Genomic DNA, 19382 nt, shown 5'->3' on the forward strand with positions numbered 1-19382 from the left:
TTTGTATTAGGAAACTGAGTTTCTACTTTATTTTCAAATAACAAGTTATTAACTGTCAAAAAGCAGGTGATAATTGATATCACTTTTAAAACACTTTAAAGCAATATTTTATAAAATCAGCAGTTGATCTCAAAAAGTGAGACTAAACCCACAAACTTCAATTATGTAAGAATTGGATCACATTAAATTTATGTAAGACTGAGGAGAATACAAATTCAAGGGTAGATTATTCCACAGAAAGATCATAAATGAGCTAAACATTAAGGATTATTAAGAACAAAACACAAAGATTGCTTTCATCAAATTAAAATGAAATAAAATAAAAAAGGAATTCAATCTTTGGGTTGAAGGACTTCCCTGGTGATGCAGAGGTTGAGAATCTGCCTGCCAATGCAGGGGACATGGGTTTGAGCCCTTGTCCGGGAAGATCCCACAAACCGTGAAGCAACTAAGCCCATGTGCCACAATACTGAGCCTGAGATCTAGAGCCTGCAAGCCACAACTACTGAGCCTGTGTGCCACAACTACAGAAGCCCGCATGCCTAGAGGCGGTGCTCCACAACAAGAGAAGCCACCACAATGAGAAGCCCACGCACCACAACAAAGAGTAGTCCCTGCTCGCCCCAACTAGAGAAAGCCTGCGAGCAGAAACAAAGACACAATGCAGCCAAAAATAAATAAATAAAAATAAATATATCTATAAGAAAATTACTAAAATAACTAAAAACAGGAAAGTATCATCTTGATCACATTATAACTTATACCATATCTTCCAGCACAATTTTTTTAATTCAAATTCTTACCTCTCTCCATTCTTTATTTCCAACTCCTTGTACATACAAGACACAAACTACAAAAGATGAAAAAATAAATATATCTAAACGTTTTTTATAAATATCAGATATAAATGTATCCAATTTATTTTTCAGCTGTACAAAAGCTATATTAAAATTAGTTCCTAGCCTTACTCTGGCATGAAAATTGCTAATAAATCATCACATGATGAACATTTTTTATAAAAAAGCAAGAAACAATATCAGGTCTTTAGAACTTAGCATGTATAGAGCTAGGCACAAAAAAAAAATAACAATTATTTGCTAATGTCTTCAATTGCATTATGCTACAGATATAGATAAAAAAATCTTTTAACTAAGGTTAAACAGTTTGAAATATTTCAGTATGTTACCAGTCATAAGTCAAGCTCTTCCTAGGATACTTATAATGCTCAAAACCATCATAGGAAGGATATCTGGAGCAAATCATATGCCACATTTAATATTTGCAACTCCTATCCTCAATGTTTGTAAACAAGTAAGAAATCCTATGAACCACAAAAGGAAGTTGCAAAAAAGGGAGATTAAGAGTTTGGGGTAAAGATTAATTTATAAAAATATCCCACCCACTTGTCAATGGGCCCCAGGAATTTTTAATACCCACAAAGTTTAATGCCTTTTCTCCAGTGACTACCTCAAGAATTCTTCTGTCAACTGACAAAACCTCTCTCCTGTAGTTAAACCACACAGGTTCACACATTTGTAGAGATGGAGAGCTGCTGGATATCAGCTTCTAAATATTACAAGATTTGGACTCACTACTTGATTTATACATTATTTCTGTTGTTTTCTAATTTAAACTGTCTCATTTTACAATTTATCTCCAATTTTCAATATATATAATTAGGAATCAAAAACTTCAGCTCATTCAAGATATTATATAATTCACTTGGTTGTACATGCCTTTATATACTGCATTTATTCACAAAAAAAGGAAAATGATTACTCTGACTTGATCATAAAATTATGGCCCATTACAGTTGTCTTTCAAAGATAATTTTTACCATATGGCTATACAATGAGGTTTAATTTCAAAGTGAACTGTCCTACATTGCAGTCATCTGCATTGTTATCTTATTCTCAAAATGCTAAGCAATTCCCTCTCTTTAGCCAGAGTACTGCCCAGGTAGATGAGAATGCAGGGCCTAAGACTATACTCCATCTTGCTTTCTAGGCTTCAAAACAAATATTTAAATAAGAACTATGATTTTCAAACAAGTTTTTGAAAAATCAAGTAAAATAAGTAGACTATTTCAAAAAGCAAGTAATAGGGCTTCCCTGGTGGCTCAGTGGTTGAGAGTCCGCCTGCCGATGCAGGGGACACGGGTTCATGCCCCGGTCCGGGAAGATCCCACATGCCGTGGAGCGGCTGGGCCCGTGAGCCATGGCCGCTGAGCCTGCGCGTCTGGAGCCTGTGCTCCACAACGGGAGAGGCCGCAGCTGTGAGAGGCCCGTGTACCGGGAAAAAAAAAAAAAAGCAAGTAATAGATACTTACTTGGATCAGATTTAGAAAATGTGTCTCTGTCAAGAAGATTTCTGTTGAATAAAAGAGAAAATGTTAGATGAATATAATACCAAAATATTTATATAAATGTATATATACATGAATGATGACTTGAAAGTTCCAAAAGTTACATTTGTGCTTCATATTCATCCTCCATTAATTGGTAATAATTTATAATAGTTAAATTACATTTTTATGTTTAATACTTATAATAAAAATCTCATGTTTACCCTGTTGTATTCTTTCACCAGGACTACCACTCATGTGCATTTATCTGTACCGTGCTTGTTCTTTGAAAGGCTTTTTTTCATATCAACCTGATAGCCTTTCATATTTCAGGTTCTTAAAAGTTACTCCTTCTATGGAATCACTATACACTGAGAAAATAAAAACACAGTCAACAGAACAGCACAGACAAAAAAAAAAAAAATGGGATTACACCTTTAAATATTCCCAGAAAGAAACTATCAGACATGTTTATATTTGGAATTAAGTCAAAGACCACTAGTCAGAAATCATATTAAAATAATCCTTCTGTCCCCTAAGCAGACACTATGACTCCAGCAATGACTGGCAAACAGTAAATTTCAAACATTTCCATTTGAGAATATACTATGTTATATATTTATAAAGGTAGCTCTCCACTCACATGGAAATTCTCCAGCCTTTCCTATGTGTCTAGTTTTGCTCATTAAGTGTCCTAAAAAATGTAATTCAGCTCTTTCTTTCAGAGTTCACTAAAGTCGAGGAGAGATGACAGTGCAAATATTGCAGTGTGCTTGGGACTCAAAAACTATGTTATACACATTTAAAAGCAAATAATGTGATTTCGGTGCCTTATTTATCTTAAAAAAAATAAAAACCTTACAATCTTTAACCATAAATACAAAATAATGGATTTCTATCAACAATAAAGATAAATATTCTTAATCATAGACTTTACTTGCCACATTATTTCTTCTAGCAATTATGATCCATAACATACAGTAGGTAAGGTCAAAAACAAACAAACAAACAAAAAACCTTAGACCCTTTATAATATGAGGGGGAAAAAACCTCCATAAACTCTTCATAACTTAGTCCCTGAACTTTGCAGTTTAGCTTTCCCATTGCTGTTTGACAATAAATTTCAGCTATAATTTGATCATATGAATAAAATAGAATAAACTATCTCTGACTAGATTTAATTCCCCAAAGACTACTATACTCAAAGTTATATGATTTTACAAGTTTGTAAAAGGCAAATATTCTTACATGATAAGAATCACTGCAAAAGACCAGTGATTATCAAAATGCATCATAAAGTTAGGACTGATGACAGGAATGCAAGATTTTTTCCTCCCTAATATCCCATTAGAAACAAAGCACTTTCACATTAAGTTAAAAGAGAGGTATTATTGTGAAGACTATTGTATAAAAAAAAAGAAAAGAAGCTGAGGGTCAGAGAAACTGAGTAAATGAATAAGACCACACAGCCCAGTACAGAATATTCCAATGAAGTCAACCTTTTGAATCTGATTTCCCTGTTCTTTACAAAATGCTACATTGTCTGGAGAAGTCAGGGAGAAACAACTTGTTTTCCTGACTGTTGGAAATGTAGAAGGCCTCCCATTATACCTACTCGTTGAGCCACTAGAGTATGACATAAAATAAATTCTTGTTTATAGACTAATGTGAAGAGAGATGCCGCCTATGCTATGAACAAAGAGAACTAGGATAGGAGGCCAAACATAACTGTACTTAGTCACAGAAAAATTTTTTTGTTTTCTATATAAAGCACTTTAAAAAAACACACACACACCACCCCTCACCAGCTTTTATATAGGAAGGTTACTCTTCCCTCCATGAGGTTGTCTTTTGCTCGAGTTAGGATGCCTTTAACATTATGCCTACAATTTTATAATGGAATGTTGAACTTGAACATTATAAAAATCCTGAACAGGTCTTTCTATTCTATAAACCTTGATGAAGCTAAACAAGGAAGAGAGCAAATTCCTGAAAAGAAATTATGGAGAAATACAGTGCATTAGTCAGAAAACTTACCTGAAGAAATAACCTAATCAAAAATTTAATCTGTGAATTGCATGATTTGCTCTAGTAACCACTCATCTCAAATTCCAATTAAAATGTCTGGACTTAAGAGTATGATTGAAATATCATAACTAAAGCTAAAGCGCAATCAATTAAACTCTAACCTGTATGAAGAAGTACTAGGTTAATGGAAGAGGCATATTTTGCATGAAGCCTGCAATAGGAGTAGATAAGGAAGAAGTTAGTAACACCTTTCCAGGACCATCCAGGAGAAAAGGTTCCCTGACTTCACCCTTTATAATTCAATCGTCATTGATATTAATCTCTTAAAACAGACAAATGCATCAAGCTACCTTCCCTTGATGACAATAGTCAATTAGCTCATCTGACAACGCTGCTTACTCTGATTTTATGCTCAACAAGCCACCTTCCAATTTTAAGATGGCTTCTCATATAGTTATTAGCACAGAACTGTGCTTAGTGGCCAAGATGAATATTACAGTTTTCTTGACCATTATAGTTTTTATACTCAACTGGCATTCCAAGACCCATACTGAACAGCCAGTTAATCTCTTAAAATGACATCTCAGACTTGTCTTTCTCTAACAGGAAAATTGCAATTCCATTTAAACTTCAGAGCAATTCTGCAAGTATTTTTCAAGAAAATATTCTATGCCCAAGACCTAACTAAGCACTAACTAATTAAACATGTTCTCAAATCTCAAGATGCCTGAACTTTACTAAGAGGACAAACTCAGAAATCAACAGCAATATTGGATGGTATATAAAATAACAGTTTATTATGGGGAGAAGGAAGAGTAAAATAGAGTAAAATTAATTCAACTACAAATAAAAAACATCAGGTACAATAGTTAGCTCTTAACCAAATTATTTTTTTAAATATACTAGAAAAAAAACAATTTATAGGTATGTCTATATAACAAAAACAGTCTAAACAAATGTATATCTTGAAATAATTGCCTTATTTTTTTAAGGTTAAGTATCCTTTTCTGTTACAATTATATAATGAGAGTTTATTAGTGGAAAACTAAAACTTCTAATTATTCACATGTAAAATGAGCATAACAACACCATCTATTAAGGTAAAGGATATTTGTAAGTGAGTTAACCTACAAGTTGTAGGCCTGCTCCTAATTCTTTCCAACTCAGTAAATGAAATAAGCTAATAAGTATTGTTCTTAGTGTAGTAAATATTGAATTTTTTGATTCCTTTAAAAGAGAAGCAAATATTATTATCCTAACACACATGTATTTTGAAAAAGAAAATCTACTTGTATATATTATGAATTCTAAAGTTAATAGTTCCACAGTAAAGACAATTTTACTATTTGTGAATTTTTAAAGTGCTAATTTTAAAAAAGCACACAATATATTTGTTTTAGGGAATAAATCTTCAGACTGAAGGTATGAAGTGAATTCCAAAAAGCTACTTGTGGCCAGCAGAACTTAGACAACATGTAACGAGGCTCCACTGCTGTACCTGAGTGGAATTGTTCTATTTAATTTTTAATAAGAACAAAAATATAGCTTATAAATAGAGCCAAATAAAAAAACTGTTCTATTTAATTTTCCATATGAACAAAAATATACCTATGAATAGAGCCAAACAATGCTTTATCATTTTACAAACACAGTCCAGCATAAATTTTCTACATGTGGACAGAGAACCACGTCTCTGCATAAATATAACTGCCTCTGAGAACTGTTCTGTATCTATAAACAGGATGACTCTGGGTTTAATTAAAATTTAGGAAATTATTATAGGACTTTTATTTACCTGTTATTCAACTTAGTCTCAGGATCAACTGACCACCTGCAAGGTCTTTACTAAATATTGCTTAGGCAACCACAGAACCTAGTTGGCACATAAGCAAAGGTCTGTACGAATGAACGGTTTTAGTATCAAATCAAAAGCATCACCTTTTTCACTTTAGGTATGATGAGGTGTTTTATTATGGAAAAAAGAGTAGAAGAGGAAGGTGGCATATTAGACCTTTGCCCTAATAAGTAACTCATTAACTGAATAAAATCTGAGTGAGGAAATTATAAACATGCCCCATGTCACTGGGTCATGTCTAGGCCCTTACCTTGGGCATTATATTGTCTTAAGGACTGGAATTAAGAAGTTCTTGGCATGCATATATATATATATAAAATATATATATTATATATTTAATGCATATAACACACAAAATGGTTTTCTGAGTTTTTTAAATAATGACAGGGAAATCAAGACTTGCTTTGAGCAACTGAAAGGAAATTCATCGAATCTTTGGAAGTCACTTGAATGCAATATTTAATTCTCTATGACTCATTTATGCATTATTTTTATTCTTTGATCAAATATTATAGCTGGAAATTTAGCATGCAAATTTAAGGAAAAAAATATTTTCCTGAACCTAAAACTTCTACGGCAAATAGAAACACTGTACTGAAAAAGTAAAACTTTAGAAATGAAACAAATCAAGTATTTTGAAACTGAAGCTTACTAAAAAGCCAGAATTAGCTAGAATCTAAGACACCAAGTAATTCTAAAGGGTAGGATCATTGGAAAGTACTTAACAAGTTTACCAGCTTTCAAGAAAATAAGAATAGACATTCAGGTTTGAAGTTGTACAAATAGACTAAAATTTCAGCTCAGCAGCAGCCACCTTTCATAGTCTGAGCATACAAGTAGAACTTTATCGTGTATGATATATATTACTCAATGAAAACTAGTAATAAAATAAACTTTATTTTTCAGTTTTTGCTGAAAATGGTTGTTTTAAAGTATTTATTAGTACTGTTGAGCTGAAAAGGTCAGTAATAAAATATACAGTTTCAACCTTTGCCTGGGTTGAATTTGGTATATATACTAAAAGAATTTGAGGGGAAGATAATTAATGGTGAAAATTTTTCTGTATTCACCTATGATTGATATTCTTGAAATTTACTTAAAGGAAACTCAGGGCTTTTCACAATCTGACATGTCAGAGCTCTGTTTGCCTGAGCTAAGGTAAACAGAAGAACCCTTTGGTTTGAAGTAATATGTAGGGTTAACTCAGGGTGATACAAGCTTTTAGAAAAAAAGATGGGTTTGACAAAACCCAATCCCTGATTTCAGCCAAAGAAGAGAAACATTTGTGTTAAAAATGGGAAGGATAAAAGAAACTGAGAACAGAATATGAGTCTTCTTAAAAACCTAAAACTTATGTACAAAACTAATTTCATTATATTTTCTGCAGTCTTGTAGCCTCTTCATTTCCTATCTCAGTAAGTGGCAACAATGGAAGGCAGAATTATGGCCCCCCAAACATAACAGGTCTTAATCTCTGGGTCCTATTAATGTGACCCTTATTTAGGGGAAAAAAGGTCTGTGCAGATGTGATTAAATTATTGATTCTGTGATGAGGCATTTATCCTGGATTATCTGGGTGGGCCCTAAATGCAATCAATCACATATCCTAATAAGAAGAAGGCAGAGGGAGATTTGACACAGAGAGAGTGATGTGAACAGAGCAGAGAGAGACGTGTGGGCTCTAGCCTTGAAGACCCAAATGATGCAGCCACAAGCCAAGGCATGCCGGCAGCCACAAGAAGCTGGAAAAGAGCAAGGAATGACTTCTACACCAGAACCCCCAGAGGGAAAGCAGTCCTACCAACATCTTGGTTTCAGCCAAGTGACACTCTATTTACACTTCTGGCCTCCAGAACTGTAAGAAAAAATTTCTGTGGTTTTAACTCAACAAGTTTGTGATAGTTTGTTACAACAGCTACAGGAAACTAATACAGCAACAGGGTTCAACCCATCTCTCTTCCAAGCAAGACTCCAATCATCCTTCCCCTCCATCTCCTTCTGCTAATGCTTCCCCCACCTTGGCTTCTGCTTCCAAGTCCCAACTGCATCCCAGACCTTAGAGCTAGCTCTTAACTGGTCTTCCTGCCTCCTGTCTCCCAGTTCATTCACCAAGATGTCTCCAAGAGAAAGTTCTCTACAGTAAAACGTGACCAAATGGCTCCCCTGCATAAAACCCATTACCAACAAAAACTCCAAACTCCTTAAAATAATACTACATACCTGCCACATTCTGATCCCGGCTTTATCTCTAGCTGCACTTCTATCCATATTCCATATCACAGACTCTGTTCCAGACATTTCAGATTTTTTACAGTCCTTTAGTCTAAAATTGCCTCATATTTCTGTACTATTATTTTACCCTGTCCCTAAAATTTCCTCAGCAACCTCATTTCCGCTGGGAAATGTGAATTCCTCTTCAGCCTTTCCTCATTGGTGTCCCCCGAGAAGGTAGAAATGATTATTCCCTCCATCTACTCCATCATACCCAACATGAACCTATGTCACAAATTCCTCACTTACTATTTATTTACTTAGCTGGGTGCCAGGCACTGTGCTGAACACTTTTTTTTAATATTTAAAATTGTATTCAAAATTTTGCAATCTTCATACTTAAAAACTGGCAGGCCTTACCTCTTATAGGGGCACGGCTAATGCTACCACTTGCTTCTTTTTTTTGTGCTGAGCACTTTATTTATTTATTTCAACAACTTTATTGGAGTATAATTGCTTTATAATGGTGTGTTAGTTTCTGTTTTATAACAAAGTGAATCCGTTATACATATACACATATCCCCATATCTCTTCCCTCTTGCGTCTCCCTCCCTCCCACGTTCCCTATCCCACCACTCTAGGTGGTAACGAAGAACCAAGCTGATCTCCCTGTGCTATGCAGTTGCTTCCCACTAGCTATCTATTTTACATTTAGTAGTGTATATGTGTCCATGCCACTCTCTCACTTTGTCCCAGCTTACCCTTTCCCCTCCTCGTATCCTCAAGTCCATTCTCTAGTAGGTCTGTGTCTTTATTCCCGTCTTGCCCCTAGGTTCTTCATGACCACTTTTTTTGTTGTTTTTTAGATTCCATATATGTGTGTTAGCATACGGTATTTGTTTTTCTCTTTCTGACTTACTTCACTCTGTATGACAGACTCTAGGTCTATCCACCTGACTACAAATAACTCAATTTCGGTTCTTTTTATGGCTGAGAAATATTCCATTGTATATATGTGCCACATCTTCTTTATCCATTCATCTGTTGATGGACACTTAGGTTGCTTCCATGTCCTGGCTATTGTAAACAGAGCTGCAATGAACATTGTGGTACATGACTCTTTTTGAATTACGGTTTTCTCAGGGTATATGCCCAGTAGTGGGATTGCTGGGTCATGTGGTAGTTCTATTTTTAGTTTTTTAAGGAACCTCCATACTGTTCTCCATAGTCGCTGTATCAATTTACATTCCCACAAACAGTGCAAGAGGATTCCTTTTTCTCCACACCCTCTCCAGCATTTATTGTTTCTAGATTTTTTGATCTACATTTTTTGATCTACATTGCCATTCTGACCGGAGTGAGATGATATCTCATTGTACTTTTGATTTGCATTTCTCTAATGATTAATGATGTTGAGCATTCTTTCATGTGTTTGTTAGCAATCTGTATATCTTCTTTGGAGAAATGTCTATTTAGGTCTTCTGCCCATTTTTGGATTGGGTTATTTGTTTTTTTGATATTGAGCTGCATGAGCTGCTTGTAAATTTTGGAGATTAATCCTTTGTCCATTGCTTCATTTGCAAATATTTTCTCCCATTCTGAGTGTTGTTGGTCTTGTTTATGGTTTCCTTTGCTGTGCAAAAGCTTTGAAGTTTCATTAGGTCCCATTTGTTTATTTTTGTTTTTATTTCCATTTCTCTAGGAGGTGGGTCAAAAAGGATGTTGCTGTGATTTATGTCATCGAGTGTTCTGCCTATGTTTTCCTCTAAGAGTTTTATAGTGTCTGGCCTTACATTTAGGTCTTTAATCCATTTTGAGTTTATTTTTGTGTATGGTGTTAGGGAGTGTTCTAATTTCACTCTTTTACATGTAGCTGTCCAGTTTTCCAAGAACCACTTATTGAAGAGGCTGTCTTTTCTCCACTGTATATTCTTGCCTCCTTTATCAAAGATAAGGTGACCATATGTGCATAGGTTTATCTCTGGGATTTGTATCCTGTTCCATTGATCTATATTTCTGTTTTTGTGCCAGTACCATACTCTCTTAATTACTGTAGCTTTGTAGTATAGTCTGAAGTCCGGGAGCCTGATTCCTCCACCTCCATTTTTCTTTCTCAAGATTGCTTTGGCTATTTGGGGTCTTTTGTATTTCCATACAAATTGTGAAATTTTTTGCTCTAGTTCTGTGAAAAATGCCAGTGGTAGTTTGATAGGGATTGCACTGAATCTGTAGATTGCTTTGGGTAGTAGAGTCATTTCACAATGTTGATTCTTCCAATCCAAGAACATGGTATGAGCACTTTAAATAAATCATTTTATTTAATCTTCACCATAATCCTAATAAGTAGCAATTATTTTCCAAATCCATTTTCCAGGTGAGATAGTAAAATTCAGAGAGGTTAAATAATGTGGAAAAAGTTGCAAGAATAATAAATGCTTAAGGTGCATTTTTGTAAATTTTTGACTGATTTATAATTTTGATTTTGACTTTCAAATTTTGTATTGGTTATATTATTTGTCCATATTATTAAGTATAAAATGAAATGAACTGCAAACAGTATTATCATACCACTCATCATTGCTTTCCAAGCTCTAGCCAATAAATTATAAAATGAAAATAAGACACAGTACAGGAAAGAGGAAAATTATCATTATGTGCAAAAGATTTAATTTTGTACCCAGAAAAAAGTAAGATAATTAATTAATAAAATCTTTCAAAATTAACAGGATAATTCAGTAAAGTGGTTAGAGGCATGATGAATACATAAAGGTCAGTAATATTCCTGAGTACCAATTGTTAACAACTGTCCTATCCACTTTGGACTTTTTGGTAGTTATCTGTTGCCTTCAATTGCTGAAGTATGTGAGTGCTGTGCAATTCTCTTACACTATCACTTCACTCCCAAATGCTGTTACCATGAAAGCAAGTCTCAGACCAAATTCTGCCAAAGGCACATACATTAATAAGTGGGACTCAAAACAGTCACACAATATGCTCTATGTTTAATCAAGTTCCAACTCTCTGTGCTTTCAGGCATTCAGAACAGCAGCCTAAGGCAGATGTGACAATCTTCTGTTGACAAGATTCATCTAACCTCTGGTCAAATCATGGTAGAGAATCCTCTAAACATTCTGTGCCCATGACCCAAGGAGTCCCTAAGTTTAGGGCACCACTCCAAAAGGCATAATCACAGGATTCTCTAGGTTCATATGCCCTGTTCATTTGTGCAATATTTCTAGCCAATCTGCATATATATTTTTTTAATAACAATTTTACTCAGATATAATTCCCAGACCATACAATTCACCCTTTAAAAATGTACAATTCAGTGGTTTATAGTATATTCAAAGAGTTATGCAATCATCACCACTATCTAATTTTAGAACATTTTCACCACCACCCCCTACAAAAACTCTACCCATTAGTAGTCACTCTCAATTCCACCTCCTCCAACCCTTGATAACCACCAATATACTTTCTGTCTCTATGCATTTGCCCATTCTGCATATTTCATATAAATGGAATTACACAATATATGGCCTTTTGTGACTAGTTTCTTTTACCTAGCATAATGTTTTTAAGGTTCATCCATGTTATGGCAAGTATCAGTATCTTTACTTTTTATATCCAAATAATATTCCATTGTATGGATATATCCCATTTTGTTCATTAAATGATACACATTTGGGTTGTTTCCACTTTTGGCTATCATCCATAATGCTGCCTTAAACATCTGCATATAGGTTTTTGTGTGAACATAGAATTTCAGTTCTCTTGGATATATACCTAGAAGTGGAATTTCTGGCTCATATAATAACACTATTTTTAACATTTTGAGAAACTGCCAAACTATTTTTCAAAGTAGTTGCACCATGTTACATTCCTACCAACAATGTATGAAGGTTCCAATTTCTCCACATCCTCTCTAGTACTTATTACTGTCTTTTTTATTATAATCATCTAGTGGTGTAAAGTGGTCAATTCACATATCTGATCACCATACACATCACTAGTTAAAAAAGAAAAGTCATTTCTGACATACACAGTAATTACAAAACCCTCTGGTGCTGATCAAGGATAAAAATCATAGAATAGTTTCAGAGTAGGCATTTCTTAAGTGTGGGCTCTCAGACTTCAAATACTAACACAGTACATCCTAAATATGTAAGATACTGATTAAGATACTTCAGATTTAACACTACAATCTAACACAAACATCTAAATCACACTGCCTCTGTTGAAATATTTTAAAATTTACATGAAGTTCATCCTCAATAGTAAGCAATGACATGAAAATTAAATAAATAAGAATGTCCTATGACATAGATAAATATTAGCTGCATGAATTAAGACTCATTTAGTTGTAAGTGACACAAAACAGGGAAATTTATAATGAAAGTATGGAGATGTTTTATGGAGGTAACTTAAGAACATAACTGACCCAATGGAAAGAACTAAAACAAGGACAAACCCCCAAAGACCTGGTAAATCAGCAGAGACCAGCACCACAAGGCAATAAGCAAGGCTACAGGGACAATAGGCAGCAAGACCACATGCCAGGCCCTGCAGCAAAAGGGCATTACTGAGCAGATAAAGATAGAAGAATAAGAGGACTGAAGCTCACCACCCCCCACAAACACACCAAAAATACATTTACATGTAGAACAATTCACATGGAAAACTAACTGGAAACTGGCAGAACTCCTATACAACCAAAGCTATAAGAAAGATTTCCACATAACAAGGTAGGAAGAAAAAAAGGATAAAGTTGGGACCTCTGGCCCTGAGAGGAATGTGAAAGGAAGAGAAGGTCCACATGGTGGACTCTCACTTGGGGAGCAAGCAGGTCGAGCCACAAATTGGCTATCCCAGTCCTGGGGCCCTTCAGGGAGGAGACAAGCTCCCCTGGCTGCTGGAAGAAACACTGGGACAGATAGAAGAGCTAGAAAAGCCTAGACTCTACTCACAAAGAGTGTACCTGTGCTGACTGCCCAATGATCAGGGCAGAGAGGGCTTTACACTGGTGGCCACCACCTTGCCATACTCCCCAATCCAAGTGAGAAGAACACTCCAGCTCTGCTCATTCCACACCACAGCTTGGCATGAGATCTGAGACAGCCCTGAGAAAAGACTCAGTCTAGCTATGGAGAAAGAACCCAGAGGCCTAGGTGTAGTGTGGTGTGGTCCTGGTGGGGTAGCAGCAGCCACTGTGGGCCTAGGGTGTGATCCTAGTGGGGTGCCAATGGCCATTGTCAGCACTTGCTGAGACACCACAACCCTCACACTGTGGTCCTTCTTCAAGCCAAGAGAGTGCTCTGGCCTTACCCATTCCAAGCCACAGCTTCACACTGGATCTTTGGCAGAAAAGTCCTGGGAGAAGACTGCCACAGTGGCAGCCCAGATATCTGGTAGCAGCGTGGCCACCTCAATTCCTGCAGCCACAATGCCCTGACGCCCAACCCCAGCCCAGCAAATACTCTAGACCCACCCACTCCATGCTATAGACTTGTACTAGATCAAGGAAAAACACAATAAGAGAAGAGACATGACTTTGGGTTCCATCTGAGCAGAGCTGCAGATGTCTACGTACCACATCAGACCTTGGTGAGGGTGAGTGCATGGGCCTCACTTGCTTCAGCAATCCCTTCCTTTGTTACAGGACAGGCACTCAAGGTTAATAAAGTCTGACCAGCCTGACCCTCAGGGCTTCTACTCCAAGAACTGAAGAGCACACCCCACCTCTGACAGGGCAGTGACAGGAAGCAGAGAGGAAGTCCCACCTCACATGCTACACTGGCTCTAGATCCTCCAACACCAGCCACACATCCTATAGAGTTGACAGTGGTCAGCACACCCTGAGGAAAGACATGGCTGGCATCCATATCAAAACCAGGCATCACACCAAAGGCACTGAACACACACAGTCTACACAGGGATGCTCCTACATAAAAACACCCTTTCAAGACCATGATAGATAACTGTTTCTCCTAAATTCACAGAGACAGAGAAAGTTAAGTAAAATGAAAAGTCAGAGAAACTACTCTCAATTGAAACAGCAAAAGAAAACCCCTGAAAAAAACAATGAAACAGAGATAATCAGTCCACCAGATAATGAGTTCAAAAACTTAGTAATAAAAATGCTAACTGAATTAAGAAAGATTATTGATGTAAAGGAAGATCATTTTAACAAGGAACTAGAAACTATAAAGATGACTCAATCAAAAATAGATACTTCAATTTCTGAGATAAGAAGCAATGAATAGCCAACTAAATGACACAGAAGAGTTTAAAAGCGATTTGGAAGACAGAATAATGGAAATCACACAATGAGAACAGAAAATAGAAAGACAAACGAAGAAAATCAAGAGCAACATACAAGATCTATGGAATAATATAAAACAGGCCAACCTACACATAATAGGGGTTCCAGAAGGAGAAGAGAGAGCAAAAGCAATCAAAAATGTATGTGAATTAATTATGGCTGAAAACTTCCCAAACCTAAAGGAAACAGATATCCAGGTCCAGGAACCACAGAGGGTCACAAACCAGAAGGTCCCAAACCAGAAGAACCCAAACAGACCCATACCAAGACATATAATTAAAATTGCAAAAGTTAAAATAGAGAATTATAAAGGAATCAAGAGAAAACCACTCATATACAAGGGAACCCCCATAAGGCAATCAGCTGATTTCTCTACAGAAACGTGGCAGGCCAAGAGGGAGTGGCACAATATAGTCAAAGTCCTGAAAAGGAAAAGCCTGCAACCTAGGATATTCTACCCAACAAGATTATAATTTAGAAAAGAAGGAGAGAGAAAGAATTCTCAGAGAAGCAAAAACTAAAAGAATTCAGCAATACTAAACATACCCTAAAAGAAATGTTGAACGGTCTTCTCTAAATGGACAGAACTAAGAATCTATAAGAAAGGGAAAATCCCAACAGGAAGGGGCAAGTACATAATAGGAATTAGAGGGCACAGGGAGGGAAGGGAAGCTGGGACGAAGTGAGAGAGTAGCATTGACATATATACACTACCACATGTAAAATGGATGGCTAGTGAGAAGCTGCTGCATAGCACAAGGAGATCAACTCAATGCTTTGTGATAACCTAGAGGGATGGGATAGGGAGGGTAGGAGGGAGGCTCAAGAGGTAGGAGATATGGGGATATATGTATACATATAGCTGATTCACTTTGTTATACAGCAGAAACTAACACAATATTGTAAAGCAGTTATACTCCAATAAAGATGTGAAAAAAAATAAACCAGTACATAGATTAAAAAAAAACAAAATAAAAATTGTAAAAGCAACTATAGCTACAATAAACAGAAAAGGGATAAGTGAAGATGTAAAATATGACATCAAAAACAAGAAATATGGAGAAGTGGAGTAAAAAATGTAGATATTTTAGAATGTGTTTGAACTTAAATGATTATCAGTTTAAAGCAAATACATATAATTATAGGTCAAGATATATGAACCCTATGGTAACCACAAATCAAAAACCTACAACAGATTCACAAAAACCAAAAAGAAAGGAACTCAATCATACTACAAAAGAAAATCATGAAACCACAATGGGAAAAACAAAAAGAAGAGGAAATGAACGAAGAACAAAAAACAACTGGAAAACAAAAAATAAAAACGGCAATAAGTACATACCTATCAATAATTACTTTAAGTGTCAATGGACTAAATGCTCCAAACAAAAAAACACAGTGTCTTATTAGATAAATAAATTTTAAAAGAACCTGCAATATGCTACCTACAAGAAATTCACTTCAGTGCAAAAGACACACACAGAATGAAAGTGACGTGATAGACAAAGGTATTTAATGAAGTGGAAATGAAAGAAAGCAGAAATAGCAATACTTATATCAAACAAAGAAGACTTTGAAATAAACACCCTAAAGAGAGACATTATTATAATTATATTATATTATAGACTTTGAAATAAATACCCTAAAGAGAGACATTATTATAATTATATTATATTTATTATATTATATTATAAAAAGCATTATATTATGATAAAAAGATTGATAGAAGAAGAGAAAATGACACTCATTAACATATATGCACCCAGTACAGAAGCACCTAAATATATAAAGCAAATACTAACAGACATAAAGGAGAAATCAACAATAATACAATAAGAGTAGGAGATTTAACCCCACTGACATCAGTGGACAGATCATCAAGACAAAAAATCAGTCAGGCAACAGAGGTCCTAAATCATGCAGTAGACTGGTTGGACTTAATGATATCTATAGGATATTACATCCAAAAAAAGCAGAACACACATTCTTGTCAAGCATGTATGGAACATTCTCCAGTACAGACCATATACTAGGTCACAAAACAAGCCTCATCAAGTTTAAGAGAATAGAAATATCAAGCCTCATTTCTGACCACAATGGTATGAAACTAGATATCAACTATAGAAAGAAAAATGGGAAAAGAACAAACACATGGAGACTAAACAACATGCTACTAAAAAAAAAAATCAATGGGTCAATGATGAAGTCAAAAAAGAAATCAGAAAATGCCTAGAGACAAATGAAATGAAAACACTACTTTACAAAATCTATGGAATGTAGCAAAAGCAGTTCTAAGAGGGAAGTTCATAGTGATACAGGCCTTCTTCAAGAAACAAGAAAAATCTCAAATAAAGAACCTAACCTACCACCTAAAAGAATTAGAAAAAGAAGAACAAGCACAAAGTCAGCAGAAGAAAAGAAATAATAAAGATCAGAGAGGAAATAAATGAAATAGAGATTAAAAAAAAAAAACATAGAAAAGATCAATAAAACCAAGAGCTGGTTTTTTGAAAAGATAAAAAAAACAAAACTGACAGACCTCTAGCCAGGCTCACCAAGAAGAAAGGGAGGATGCAAATTTTAAAAAAAATAAGAAATGAAAGAGGAAAACAGTAACCAATACCACAAAAATACAAAAAAAAAGAAAGACGAGAACACTATGAATAGCTATATGCCAACAAAATGAACAACCTAGAAGAAATGGACAAATTTCTAGAAATATACAGCCTGCCAAGACTGAGTCAAGAAGAAAGAAACAATTTGAACAGACCAATCACTAGAAGTGAAATAGAATCTTTAATTAACAAAACAAAAGAAAACAAACAAACAAAACTCCCTGCAAACAAAAATCCAGGACCAGATAGCTTCACTGGGGAGTTATACCAAACATATAAGGAAGGATTATACCTATCTTTCTCAAACCATCCCAAAAAATTGAAGAGGAAAGAATACTCCCAAATTTATTCTACAAGGCCACCATTACCATGACACCAAAACAAAACAAAGCCACTACAAAAAAAGAAAATTACAGGCCAATATTTTTGATGAATATAGATGTAAAAATCCTCAAAAAATTAGCAAACCAAATACAATACATAAAAAGCATCATACACCATGATCAAGTTGGATTCATTCCAGGATCATAAGGCTGGTTCTACATTTGCAGATCAATCAACATGATACACCACATTAACAAAAGGAAAGACAAATGCCACATGATCATCACAACAGATGCAGAAAAAGCATTTGACAAAATTCAAAATCCAATCATGATAAAAACTCTCATCAAAGTGATTATAGAGGGAACATATCTCAACATGATAAATGCCACTTATGACAAACCCACAGTCAACATCATACTCAAGAGTGAAGAGCTGAAAGCCCACTAAATTCAGGAACAAAACAAGGATGCCCACTCTCACCACTTCTATTTAAAATAGGATTGAAAGTCCTAGGCACATCAATCAGACAGGAAAAAGAAATAAAAAAGTATCAAAATAAGAAGGGGAGAGGTAAAATTGTCATTATTTACATGACATGATACTCTATATAGAAAGCCCTAGCGTCCACACAAAAACAATTAGAACTAATAAATTACTTCAGCAAGGTAGCAAGATCCAAAATTAATACACAGAAATATCAGAAAGAGAAAGTAAAAAAATCCCATTTAAAATTGCGTCAAAAAAATTTATGAATAAATTTAACCAAGGAACTGAAAGACCTAACATGAAAAACTATAAAACATTGATAAAGGAAATTAGAGGTGATTCAAAAAATGGAAAGATACACCATGCTCTTAGATTGGAAGAATTAATATTGTTGAAATAGCTATACTACAAATTTAAAGCAATCTACAAATTAATGCAGTCCCTATCTAAATACTCATGCCATTTTTCACAGAACTAGAACAAATAATCCTAAAATTTCTATGGAACTACAAAAGGCCCCAAATTGCCAAAATAATCCTGAGAAAAAAGAACAAAGCCGGAGATATAACCTTTCCAGACTTCACATTGTACTACAAAGCTACAGTAATCCAAACAGCATGGTACTGGCAAAAAAAAACAGACATATAGATCAAGGGAAGAGAATGCAGAGTCCAGAAATAAATCCATGCACCTATAATCCATTAATCTAAGACAAAGGAGATAAGAATATACAAGGAAAAGACAGTCTCTTCAACAAGTGGTGTAGGGAAAGTTGGACATCTACATTTAAAACAATGAAATTAGAATATTCCCTCATACCATATACAAAAGTAAACTCAAAATGGTTTAAAGACCTAAATTTAAGACATGACACCACATAACACTTAGAAGAGAACACAGGCAAAATATTCTCTGACATAAATCACAGCATTATTTTCTTAGATCTGTCTCTTAAGGCAAAAGAAACAAAAGCAAAAATTAAAAAATGGGACCTAACCAAATTTAAAAGCTTTTGCACAGTAAAGGAAGCCATCAACAAAACAGAAAGACAACCTATGCAATGGGATAAAATATTTGCAAATGTGCAAGCGACAAGGGATTTATATTCAAAATATACAAGCAGCTCATACAATTCAATATCAAAGAAAATCATCAACTCATTAAAAAAAATGGGCAGAATACCTAAATATAAAT

At 35.1% G+C, this 19382-nt stretch overlaps 1 protein-coding gene across 1 annotated transcript in view; it reads right to left on the reverse strand.

Annotated features, from left to right (window-relative positions):
- Positions 1 to 365: 365 nt before the first annotated feature.
- LOC309969293 (copine-8-like) overlaps positions 366 to 19382 on the reverse strand; it is a 51112-nt gene continuing 32095 nt past the window's right edge. Inside the window, exons 2-3 of the mRNA XM_082851001.1 lie at positions 2330 to 2370; positions 366 to 850 (exon numbers count right to left, since the gene is read on the reverse strand). Of these exons, the coding sequence (XP_082707127.1) occupies positions 792 to 850; positions 2330 to 2370 (100 nt within the window). The 3' untranslated portion in view covers positions 366 to 791. The remainder of the gene's footprint in view (positions 851 to 2329; positions 2371 to 19382) is intronic.

Source organism: Leucopleurus acutus, assembly GCF_964270905.1.
Source record: "Leucopleurus acutus genome assembly, chromosome: 11".
Classification (NCBI taxonomy): domain Eukaryota; kingdom Metazoa; phylum Chordata; class Mammalia; order Artiodactyla; family Delphinidae; genus Leucopleurus; species Leucopleurus acutus.